At 29.5% G+C, this 13,210-nt stretch overlaps 1 protein-coding gene across 3 annotated transcripts in view; it reads left to right on the top strand.

Moving 5' to 3' along the window:
- Positions 1–7,516, top strand: part of LOC127699130 (nuclear pore complex protein Nup153-like) — a 45,477-nt gene extending 37,961 nt beyond the window's left edge. For all 3 annotated transcript variants that reach the window (XM_052202876.1, XM_052202884.1, XM_052202893.1), the window contains 3 exons: positions 3,039–3,151; positions 3,790–3,980; positions 4,530–7,516. In XM_052202876.1, the coding sequence (XP_052058836.1) occupies positions 3,039–3,151; positions 3,790–3,980; positions 4,530–4,587 (362 nt within the window). In that variant the 3' untranslated portion in view covers positions 4,588–7,516. The remainder of the gene's footprint in view (positions 1–3,038; positions 3,152–3,789; positions 3,981–4,529) is intronic.
- The last annotated feature ends 5,694 nt before the right edge of the window (positions 7,517–13,210 follow it).

Here is a 13,210-nt window from a genome sequence, read left to right on the forward strand (position 1 = left end):
TTCTTGATCAATTTCAATGGGGTTTTATTCTTGAATTCTTGGGGTTCTTTAATATGCTGAATTTAACCGTGTATTAAGTTTTTGGATTTTGGGCCCCGTTTTTAAATTGGTCCACATTGAGGTCCAAAGGGTCCAAAATTTAACTTTGTTTGATTTCATTAAAAATTGAATTATTGGGGTTCTTTGATATGCCGAATCTAACCGTGTATTTAGATTCTTAATTTTTGGTTCCGTTTTCAAATTGGTCTACATTAAGGTCAAAAGGGTCCAAAATTAAACTTAGTTTGATTTTAACAAAAATTGAATTTTTAGGGTACTTTGATATGCTGAATCTAAACATGTATTTAGATTTTTGATTATGGGCCCAGTTTTCAAGTTGGTCCAAATCGGGGTCCAAAATTAAACGTTGTTTGATTTCAACAAAAATTGAATATATGGGGTTCTTTGATATGCTGAATCTAACCATGTATTTAGATTTTTGATTTTTGGGCCCCGTTATCAACTTTGTCCACATTGAGGTCAAAAGGGTCCAAAATTAAACTTTGTTTGATTTCATCAAAAATTGAATTCTTGGGGTTCTTTGATATGCTGAATCTAACCATGTATTTAGATTTTTTATTTGTGGACCCGCTATCAAATTGGTTCATATTGAGGTCAAAAGGGTCCAAAATTAAACTTTGTTTGATTTCATCAAAAATTGAATTATTGGGGTTCTTTGATATGCCAAATCTAACCGTGTATTTAGATTTTTAATTTTGGGTCCCGTTTTTTAAATTGGTCTACATTAAGGTCCAAAGGGTCCAAAATTAAACTTAGTTTGATTTTAACAAAAATTGAATTTTTGGGGTTCTTTGATATGCTGAATCTAAACATGTGTTTAGATTTTTGATTATGGGACCAGTTTTCAAGTTGGTCCAAGTTGGGGTCCCAAATTAAACTTTGTTTGATTTCAACAAAAATTGAATATATGGGGTTCTTTGATATGCTGAATCTAAACATGTATTTAGATTTTAGATTTTTGGCCCAGTTTTCAAGTTGGTCCAAATTGGGGTCCAAAATTAAACTTTGTTTGATTTGAACAAAAATTGAATATATGGGGTTCTTTGATATGCTGAATCTTACCATGTATTTAGATTTTTTATTTTGTGGGATTGCTATCAAATTGGTTCATATTGAGGTCAAAAGGATCCAAAATTAAACTTTGTTTGATTTCATCAAAAATTGAATTATTGGGGTTCTTTGATATGCCAAATCTAACCGTGTTTTTAGATTTTTAATTTTGGGTCCCGTTTTTTAAATTGGTCTACATTAAGGTCCAAAGGGTCCAAAATTAAACTTAGTTTGATTTTAACAAAAATTGAATTCTTGGGGTACTTTGATATGCTGAATCTAAACATGTGTTTAGATTTTTGATTATGGGACCAGTTTTCAAGTTTGTCCAAGTTGGGGTCCAAAATTAAACTTTGTTTGATTTCAACAAAAATTGAATATATGGGGTTCTTTGATATGCTGAATCTAACCATGTATTTTGATTTTGGACATTGGACCATAATAGGTAAATTAAAAAAAATCAAGTTCTTAGACCACATTCTTTCTGTGTCAGAAACCTATGCTGTGTCAAATATTTAATCACAATCCAAATTCAGAGCTGTATCAAGCTTGAATGTTGTGTCCATACTTGCCCCAACTGTTCAGGGTTCGACCTCTGCGGTCGTATCAAGCTGCGCCCAGCGAAGCATTTTATTCCTATCTGGTTTATATTTCCTGCTGATGGACCTGGAAATCTGGAGTCCTTTCTTTTTTTCCCCCAAATGATAATGAAAGAAGCACCTATGGTAGGTTAACAAAATAAAGTAGATTTTATGATTATTTTAAGTTTGAGCAATTTTGGTTTTAAAATATGAAAGAAGTGGATGTCAATATAGTAAGTAAACAATTTCCTTTCTTAAAAGTTAATTTCCTGCAAGAAAAAGTTCAGAATGTTGTCAGTAATGAATGATCATTTCATATTTCTCTTTGGTGACAAACTTAAGATTGTTAAGACTTTCAGTTCTTTAACTTCTTTGTGTATTTACTAAAATTGATAAAAATACTGAAAATACCCAAATCCTATCATTTTTGTCGAGTCTGCTAAATTTATTTCGCGAAAGCAAGACATAGCGATCATAGATTCTGGTGTCGGCCGCGTCAACATTTAGGTTCAGTCTGTGGTTAAAGTTTTTTTGGACATCAATAACTTTGTCAAACCTACATGGAATTAGATGAAATTTGGACAGAAGCCTGTTTATTACCAAAATACAATATCCAGAGCAAAATTTTGAAAATAAATTTTCTGTATTTTACTGATAAATGGACTTAGTTTTTTTTACATTTAACAAATAGATACAGTCTGGGGTTAATGTTTGTTACACATCAAATACTTTGTCAAACCTTCATAGAATTTTATGCAACTTTTTTATGATTAAGAGATAATGTCTGAAGCACACTTTTGAAAATATATTTTCATTTTGAGTATTTTTCTGATAGATGGACTTTTTTTACTGTTAACATTTACTGACAGTCTGGGATTAAAATTTTTTGACATGATAAAGTTTGTTAACCTTCACGGATTGTTATGAAACTTGGACAGAAGCTAATCTTCAAGACCAAGAAATAGCATCTAAAGAGATTATTTAAATCTTTTTTAACATTCTGTATTTTACTGATAAGTGGACTCACTTTTTAAGTCAACATTACACATTTACACTGACAGCAGCAATCGTAGGCGAGACACAGGGTTCCGCAGAACCCCTTACAAATTTTTCATAAAAATAATACTATCTCAAGTCATGACAGTGATAAAGAAAGAAATACAGCTGTAGTCACACTAAAAATTAAATAATAAATACTGTCTGTTGTATACCAATTGTCAGGGAACCTGTTTCACAGTATTTGAGATTTAAAATAATGGATAAAACATAAAAATGACTATACATCAATCACATTTACTGCAACAATATGATGTTTGTTAAATATGCATTTATTTTGAACATTTTCAGGCGGTTTTAATTTTAGTGCTGCACCAAGCTTTAATTTTGGGCAGAGTTCCAATACACCACAACAGCCAGCTGCCCCTTCTGCTGCTGTATTCCAGTTTGGTGGACCAAAACAGGTATGTTTTTGCCCCCGCTGCCAGGTATTAAGGTTTACCATTGTCCATTTATTTTGTTCATCCATACATTCAATCCGTAATTGGTTTCTGTTCTCTAACTTTAGTTTGCATCAACCAAACGTTATGAAACTCATACACAATGTTTATTACCACCAAACAAAGATCAAGTTCAAATTTGTTTGAATTAGTACATTGACTCTTGCAAATTAACAAGAGGGGAGGGGCATCTGTGTCACATGGACACATTCTTCTTTTATTTATGATGGATTTTGGCAATAATTTTTTTTATAAGCCTGCCAGCCACAACATATATATGCGTTTTAGTTTTTGTGAAAAAATACAATCGCCCTTCAAATTCAATTTGATCACATTTTACTTTGAAAATAAACTGACTGATATTAGAGACTTATATAGTACTTTTATTTAACGATAACTTGCTTGTTATCATTTTATATAAACAAAGAGGCTGTGGTATGATTGCCAATGAGACAACTCTTCACTAGAGATCAAATGACACAGAAATTAACAACTATAGGTCACTGTATGGCCTTCAACAATGAGCAAAGCCCATACCGCATAGTCAGCTATAAGCTGTTTTGAGGAAAAAATTGTAATTTGCATTATGATATTTTCTTCAGGCTGAAGCTCCACAGCAGCCAACAGTGCCTGCAGGTGGGTTTAATTTTGGACAGGCTGCTAGCACTCCTGCAGGGACGCCTTATAACTTTAGTGCCGCACCTACCCCAGCTGCAACACCATCTTTTGGAGCTGGAGGGTTTGGACAACCTTCAACACCACAACAGTCTGGCACAGGAATGTTTAATATAGGGTAGGTCTTACTATTATAATTGTTGCCCCAAACAGGGGTTGGGTATTTTTTCCCTGTTATTAATATTATGTCACCCTGATGGAATGTATTCCTCTTTTGCTTTGGCTGAAGTAAAAATTTTGAACTATGAAATTTCAATGTCATTTATTTATGAATAATAGCCATACTTAAAGTTGACATTTTATAATTAAAGTAGAATTTGCAGTAAATCTTAAGAATTATTGAGTTGAAAAGTTTACTGATGTGTTTCTTTAAGATTTTGTCAAAATGAACCTGTATTGTGTTGCAGTACACACATTCATAACTGCCCAGACTTTTAAAATCTCTTTTGGATAGCAAGAAGGAAAGAAAACTCTATAACAAAATTCCCCAAAACATTGATTTGGCCTGTTAGCCAAAAAGCTTATGGTAAAGACTGATTACAGACTAATGTCAGAGATGATCAGTCGAACAGGTGCCAGACAAGCAATGAACTCCCCTTGGAGCTGATTTAAGGAGTCAATAATGATATTTAACTGACTGAAAATGAATTTTATTTATATTTTACAGAGCTGGAAGCACAGATAACAGAAAAATTAAGAAAGCGGTTAGGAAAATCAGAAGATGAGTTACAAGAACTTAATGGCCGGTGTACTGGACTTGTGAATTTTTATTTAACATTCCATGCATATTTGTGACAACATAGGAAATGTCAAGAAAATATTGTTGTATCATATTGTCCATTGTCTAGTGTATACATAAATGTTAAAATTTTTAAAGTTTACCATAAAGTATTGAAGCCCAATCTCTTTTCAGTGGCTTTTCAAAAATATCATTATATCTCTGAATAAACATATTTTACATGGGAGGGACTGCATCAAGCATTTTTAGATTCTCATGTTTTGAATCTTTTAATTATTAATATGTCATGAAATCTTTTAAACCTCTTTAATACAAAAATGTAGTGTCATTTATACACAAAGAAATTAATATAAAACTTTAAAGCACTTTCATGTGGAATCTTTAAAAAGAAAAAGCCACCTTGGCTATAGTTAGTTTCAGTCTGAAAGGTTTGGGAAATAAAATGTTTCTATTGAAAAGCCTTAACATGATATTAGTGTTGTCAATGGTGTAGCAATGAGTTGTGAAGTATCAGTACTATGTAGTTAAGCAGTCATATCATAAAGATTTCCAACACATTTTTTTTTTAAACAAAAACTGCCGACATATGTACTCAAACTGATATAGTGAACTTACTATTTAAAACAACAAGAAATATATAGCTACAAAATCTAGGTGTCTTCAAGTTTTTTTTCCATGTTCAGTGTTTAATGAAGATAGACTTAAATATATCAACTTGAAGTAAATGATAATCTCTTTCTAGATTTGAACTGATTATATTGCTGTTATGCTTATTTTTATGTTGAAAGCCAAAAACAAAATATATCATGAAATGTGATGTATTTGTAGTTACTTTTTAATTGAAAAACTATCTAAATAGACATAAATTAGTATGTCATTTGTACATATGTATTTCATTATATTGAGTTGCCACCTACAATCTGTCGTAAGAATAACATCTGGGCATTGAAATTGTTGGCATTGTCAATAGTCATTGTGTAATACTTATTCTAACTTTTTTTCTCTATATTCAATATGTATATTGTAGATATATGTCTGTTAGCATCATGTTCTTATTTTTCATTGATCATGATTTGACACCTTTTGTAAGATTTCACTGGACCCGAAAAGATATTTCGATGCATAAATGAAAATAACGACTTTCTGTTGTGTTCAGTGAATCTTTCAGGGTAATAGTAAATTTGTATATACAATAAAAAGACAATTTTGCAGGAGTTTGTGCTGTGTTTTGAAAATCTGTCTTTCGTCTGCTTTTTAAAGTAGTTAGATGTTCAAAGGGCAAATTTTACAGGACCAGTGCTGTTTATAAAATGTTTTCTAATTGGTGCTATATTTTCATGTCATGAATTTTTAATGACAAATTTTTATCATTCCTAATTTGCATAATGTTTAGTATGCATATATGTTATCCTGCAGAATCTGTCAACTTTGGGTACCAGAAGTGTCTTATTTTTTGTTGAATATTTGTGTCTGTATATGGTATCCAAAGTATTGTATCATTTTGTGTCAGTTTACCTCTTTATCATATACCATGTTCTGCTTTATCTGCATGTTATCATCTCATTTAAACAGAAAAGTGGATAATTGACAATATGTAAATACATAAATTGTATTGTAAATACTGTTTAAAAAAAGTGCAAAAACTAATATCGTAGTATTATAAAAGTTCAAATATTTTCAGAGTTTGAAGGAAAAATGGTTTATACAGAAGTCTCTTTTTCACCCAAATTCAATTGATTTATTGAGAAGGGAAATTCTAAGTGATTGTATGGGACTTTTGTATAAGGGTCAAAACATAGGAAGACTTGTTTATGATTTAATTAAGAGACTCAGAAAATATTACATAAATGTGTTCCCATTGTCTTTCTGTAGCTGACCATCAGTGAATGGCAGTACTTAAACTAACTTTAAAGATTATATGATTGTGTATGTGTTTATTTTTTACATATTCTTTATTCTTGTGAAAATGATTTCTATAGGGGGCTCTACTTTTATTGCTGTAATGCAACAGTTTTTTTCTTCCTCCTCTTTTTAATTTTTTTCTTCCTTTTGTTTTCTTCCAATTTGATTTTAACTCCTATTATTCTTTTGGAAAAATCTGAATCTGATTACATTTACATTCTGATGGAAGAAGCTCCAATATTAAAGATTCACATCATTTCACATTTGATATTAAAAAAAATCATATAAGTAAATCATATACACTTTAAAGTTAGATAATTGATTTGAAAATACTATTTTTTTACATTCAGATTGTAGCCCTGCTGTTGTGTGGTAAAGTCAAATTTTTAAAACCGGTTTTGTTGTATAGAAAAGTTAGTGAAGCTTAAAATGTCAATATCCTGAAACTAGAAAAAGTCATTGAATATTTTAGTAATTTCTAAGACCTCAGTAGTTACAAGCTGTTGAAAACTTAAAATAAAACATAGTACTCAAAAAATGGTGGTCAGAAGATTTTGACCACCAAAATTTTGCAAAAGATGGACAGTATAAGTATTTTGCAATAGAAATAATAGTGAGGACTAGCAGATTTTCTTCAAGGACCACCAGAGAAAAAAAGATTTTAGAAATCTGATCAAATACATTTTTTAAAAAGAAATTTAGATTTTATGATTTTTGATGTATAGTTAGTGCAAACATTTTAAGTTCATTGGTTGTGTGTAATGTGTGAACTTGTAGTAAAGGAATAGAAACTTCCGTTAAGATTTATTGTAAGATGACTGAAGCAGAACAGCAGGGTATAACGAGTCATCAATCTGTGATGCATTTTTGATTCCTATTGTGCTCATGTTATTGTTGTTATGCAGGATTTCACAGATGTTAAATAGAGACAAAGGTCTCGAAAAAATCCTGGCTCCGTGATCAAGTGAAGGATTTTAATGTCAAATGTAATTTATTTGAAGTAAGAACATAACATTTAGGGATCATAGATTTATTCTTACGAGGAAGCTCCGAGCATGCTCGGAGGATGCTCGGAGCTTTTTAAGTAGGCTCTTCTCAGCAGTTTATTTGACAATAATTATCCTGATCCATTAAGATGCCAATCAAATCTACACCACTTCTATAATAAGGAAAGAAGAGCATTATAGAGGAAGCTCAATAAACACCTGTGTAAACATCTGGTCGATTCAAATACATCTTGCATGAAGTTTTACAAAACTATAAAATAGATTAGAAATTCTTCAGCAGTACTGTGTAATGCTTGGAAAGAAATCTCAAGTCTCCACAAAAAGTAATAGTTATTAAATTTTTTTCTTATTATATTTAATAATCATTCCTTTTTTTTAATAAAATTTTTTTCAAATTTTATAATTAGATGATATGATTTAAATATAGTTTATATTATATAATATGCTACATAAAAGTTATCAAGACTTAAACAACAGTCAGGGGGTGATACTAAACAAGTTATTTTTTTTTTGTTTCTAATATAGGTATTTTTTGTTTTTAAAAATTATTTTATAACTCAATAGTTATTTTAAATGTCAAAAGAAGCATGGACTAAATGTAATTTATTAAAGAATTTTTATATCATTTCATTAAATAAAATTAAGTATTTATCCAATTTGCAATGAGTATACAGAGGTTAACTTTAAAAATAATGACCAAAAAAATGAGTATAGAGAGGTTAACTTTTAAAATAATGACACAAAAATTCCTTTTATAAATTATTTTATACATCTTTGAAAAAACTTAGTACTTACAATTATTTAAGGAACATATTTAAGATTACAAATTATAAATAACTTCAAGTCTTAATTAAATCACAAGGTTCCATCTATTTATATCTGTCTATCTCTAAGATTTTAAGGGAAAATTATATTTTAATAGCCCCAAGAGACTAATCTTTGACCAAGAAGTGTGGCATCAGAAAGGTAATTAGTGTTTCAGGAGGATTTAAATAGTTTTATATTTCATGGGGAAATAACTAGATGCCTGTGAAAATTTGTTAAAGCTAATAAAACCTGTATGAATGGACACCTATAAAAATATGTTAACAAAAGTTACTTATACATGATATAGAAGTGATATTTGAAACAGCCTCGTTTTCAACATAACTTGTATAGGTAATTTTGAAAATTACTTGTTTAACATGTTTTAGTAGAATGCCTCTAACTTAACAATGGTAATATGTTTTTTTTTAAATAGCAAACTTAGTTCTTTTATAGAAAATTATGGCTACTTTAGGAAAAGTTGTAATTCATTATTGGAAGGCTGGTTTGAGGAGGTAATACATGTACCACCATTGTTTTCCCTCTAGTTCGTCTCTCTTTAATTGACTTTTTTTTTAAATTGCGTGGATTTTATCTTTGTTTTAAGAAATACTTGGCATGAGTAAAGATTTATCCTGTCCTGTACTACAGTAAAAATACAACATAACTTTTCAGCGCATATAAGAAAGTAAACATCACCAGAAGTTATCAAATTCTCTCCCCCTTTTTTCCCTATTTACAAGCTTTAGTAGCCATGTCTCCTTAAATTTCCAAAATATTTTATAGAACACCAAATAGAATTTTTTTATTGCTTTGAAACACCCAAGATACATGTTTAATTTACAACTCAAAAAAACTTTTCTGCAATGAAATGAAGGGTAAAATTCCAACAACTGTCAAATTAAATGGAATATAAAAAAAAATCAACCCTTAGCATGAAACTGAATGTACAATGTTTTGGAAGTATTACACCTTGAAAGAATTTTGACAATATAATGGAGTAAAATAAATGGATTTTAGTTCAGCAATCCTCTATTTCTATTTCTTGAATGACTTTTTGATATATAAATAACTTCTATCAAAAGAAAGTAAAGCAATGTAGAGGAAGCTCAGTTAACGCCTGTATGTAGAAAGTCTTTTTATATAAACCTATATCAGTACATACTATCAATATAAAACAGATCCTAAAAATACAAATATATATACTGAATTTTTTTTCTATAAGATTCAAATAAGTGATTTTTTTTTCTTTTTAGCTTCATGAGTATAATTATAAAAAAACAACATAAAACAAAGTTAGATAGAATTTTAGGCATAATTATATATGATCATTAGTATAGGACATTGTGGCAGTAATTTTGAGTTGAAACAATTATTGTTTGCTTGTTTTGTGTTATCTAATATTCAATTTATACAAGTAAAATATGATCACACAATTTTAAAAGTAAATATTGATAAAAGTCTCTCTGCATAATTTCTGTCCAATAATACTGTTTAGAAATCTGTGTAGAGGCAAACATTATTATCAAAGGTTTATATCACACTGTGATACATTATATAAACATTATAGATTGAGGGAATAACCCCATACAGTTTCAGTAGGAATAATTATCTTAGAGCATCCTCTTTTATGCAGCATGATGCTCCATATGAAATATTTTGTTAATATTGAAATGCTGTGTGCTGTTAGATAAAAACATCTCTAACAATAATAAATAATTTAATTTTGGATGTAACACGTCTTCTGATTGGCTGACATTGTTTTGTTTATCAGCTCATAGAACCAAATATAAGATATAAACTGAAGATATTAGATTATTTGATAGATATATGGTAGATTCATTATAATTAAACCCCTTTTAGCATACCAATTGAACTATAACTATACATTTTTAAATACTTGTAAGTGAGGGACCTAGCATATATAAGTCAAGTCTGCATTATTCAAGAAAATTGCCTGTTCTCTAGGCCTCAAACATTAAAACTTTTAAATTACCATATTCCTATCTTAAAGCAGATTATTACAAAATTGTTTAATTGTAGTTATAATATATAATATAAAAAATTAATAAACGGTATGTTTTAAACTGGTATTCAACTGACTTGAGGCATTAGGGTAATAAATAAAAATTCTCAATTTTAAGCAGACAGCAGAATAGATTGTATAAATGACTTCTCAATTTGATGATGATTTGCTCTTCTAATCACATTTATAAATAGAAATCTTGCAATAATCATTCAGGGATATCAAATATAATTATGACTTTCTGCATTTTGATTAAGCTTAAAAAGAGATATTTGGGGAAAAAAATGTGTAATGAAGAACTAGAATTTAAAATAAAACTAAGAGCTAAGAGCTAATTGAGCTTAGAAAAAGATGCTCCAATACTTTGTACATTTAATAGTATGGTATAAATGGTGGTTATGGTAATTTTTCTTGGCAGTTGAATTATTTTAATGCGCTTTTCTAAGTTATTTTGTAGCTATGAAAAAGAAAAGTAAGGTCATAAAAAGATTAATAAGAAATATATTGGAGCCTATTCATGTTATTATAAAGCTCATAATTTCTTATTAGTTCCATTTAATCTGTGTATAATTTTTGAAACATAAACAGTAACAATAAAACATCTTCTCAATACTTTCCTGTGGATATCATATATAAAATATTTTGAGAAAAGAAATTGCATTGCATAGACAAAAGGGATTCCAGTAAAAAGTTTAAATTTTTGTTATAAAGTTTTTGCTCCACTGAATCTTTTTAATTATCATAAAAACAAAATCAAAAAAGTTATTCAAGACAAAGATTTCGAGGATTTCTGAACTAAAATCAATTTATCATAACTTTTGTGACAAGTCTTTCAACCTAGCCTATGAAATACAACTTTTCCCATAGTAGCCATCATTTTCTATTAAAGAACTAAGTTTGCTATGACATATAAAGTTCAACAAATGATTATAAATCAATAACCATAGTTTGTGTCTTTCATGACTTTTATATTTCATTTTATATAGTATAAATTTAAGCTATATTTATATTTTAAATATAAAATTTGAGTATTTTTTTTTTGTATTGAAAAAGAATGATAATTATTAAGAAAATGTTTTAAAAAGTTTTTAAAAACATTTTCTTTCTGTGAATACTTGTTATTTCTTTCCAAGCATTGTACAGTACTATTGAAGAATTTCTAATCTATTTTATAGTTTTGTAAAACTTCATGCAAGATGTATTTGAATCGACCAGATGTTTACACAGGTGTTAATTGAGCTTCCTCTATAATGCTCTACTTTCCTTATTATAGAAGTGGTGTAGATTTGATTGACATCTTAATGGATCATGATAATTATTGTCACATAAACTGCTGAGAAGAGCCTACTTAAAAAGCTCCGAGCATCCTCCAAGCATGCTCGGAGCTTCCTTGTAAGAATAAATCTATGATCCCTTAGTCCCATAAAAATACAAGAATTGAAAGTATTTCAAGATATTTGTCATATTGGATTATAGTTCTCTCAATTAGATGTTGTTTTGACCACTGCCAGCTTCTACTTAGACTTCAGAAATTTTAATGAAAAACTTTATGTAGATAATTTACAATAACTGCATTTTCAAACAACAGAGTACATCTTTAAAAAAAAAAGTTTTTCTCATTTTCATTTGATAAGTTTAGCTGTTAAAAGAATTAAAATGGAAAAATATGCAATATCAATCATAGAATATAGTTTATATTTTGCATTGCTTATATTGAAAACCTTCACATTGTTTATTAAGCCAGGATAATATTTTTGTGGTTAAAAATAGGCCACTTTTGTTATTTGGTATCTAAAATTTTTGTATTTTTGAAAATGATTCGGACAAAGAGAGTAAGTTAGGGAGAGAGTGAGAGTGATTTATTTATTAGACAATCTGTGAAGTTCTGTAAAGTCTTATGACTTATTTGCTTGTGTGAGCATGTCCACTGTGAGGGTGAAAATAGCAAATTCAATATTAAATATTGAAGTACATGATGTTTTCTTATTTTGTATGCAGCCATATAATTCACACAAAGCATTACTTTGCCAACCCTAAATAATTTGATCTTTCCTCACAAATGATTACGTCATGTTAATACTTGAATAGGAAGTTCAGAACTTTTGATCCTTCCAAAATAATGCTGTAAATCAATCCGACAATAACTGGGAGAGGAGGTCTCTAATGTTGTTATACTTTACATCTTATGCTCTTCTTGCAAATAAAATATAATTAAACTAAACAAATTTTTCTAAAAACACAATTTGCATAAAATCCTTCTGATATTTTTGTTGTTTCGGGACAATCATTTGTGTGTCAGTGTATGTATCTGTCTGAAATTGTACCACAAGGTTTCATGTTACAAAGGGAAGGCTGGGATTGAGTTTGGAGGTAATAACTCCAAGGGGGTTCCAAAAATAATTTGAGGGGGATTCTTTATGCCCCACTGCAGCGGAGAGGGCATTAAGTTTTACCCTTGTCTGTGGTAGCACTACACAGAAGTTAAGTTTCACATTATAGCCATGGTGAATTTTTTAAATATGAAAGTTTTTGTACAATAAAATTGATTTTTAGATAGTTGAAGAATAATATAGCCTTCCAAGTGGGTTTATATGAACATTTAGATTGTTTTTAGCATGTTTTATGGGTCATTTTTCTGGTTGACAGTCCGTATTTTCACATCCCATAGGTCCAGAAATTATTGTAGTGTATTTCAACAGAGATTTGACCCTCGATCTTTTCAATTCAATTTTATGGAAAAATGAGCAGAAATGCATATAATTTTTTTTTGGACCTCTTGATAGATAAATGTCTATGGTTTCAGGAAAGGTATCACCCTAATGGATTGAAATTTTCCTTTGGACCAAGATTTTGAGACTTTTGTGACATTA

The sequence above is a fragment of the Mytilus californianus genome, unplaced genomic scaffold, assembly GCF_021869535.1.
Source record: "Mytilus californianus isolate M0D057914Y unplaced genomic scaffold, xbMytCali1.0.p SCAF_1, whole genome shotgun sequence".
Taxonomy (NCBI): Eukaryota; Metazoa; Mollusca; class Bivalvia; order Mytilida; family Mytilidae; genus Mytilus; species Mytilus californianus.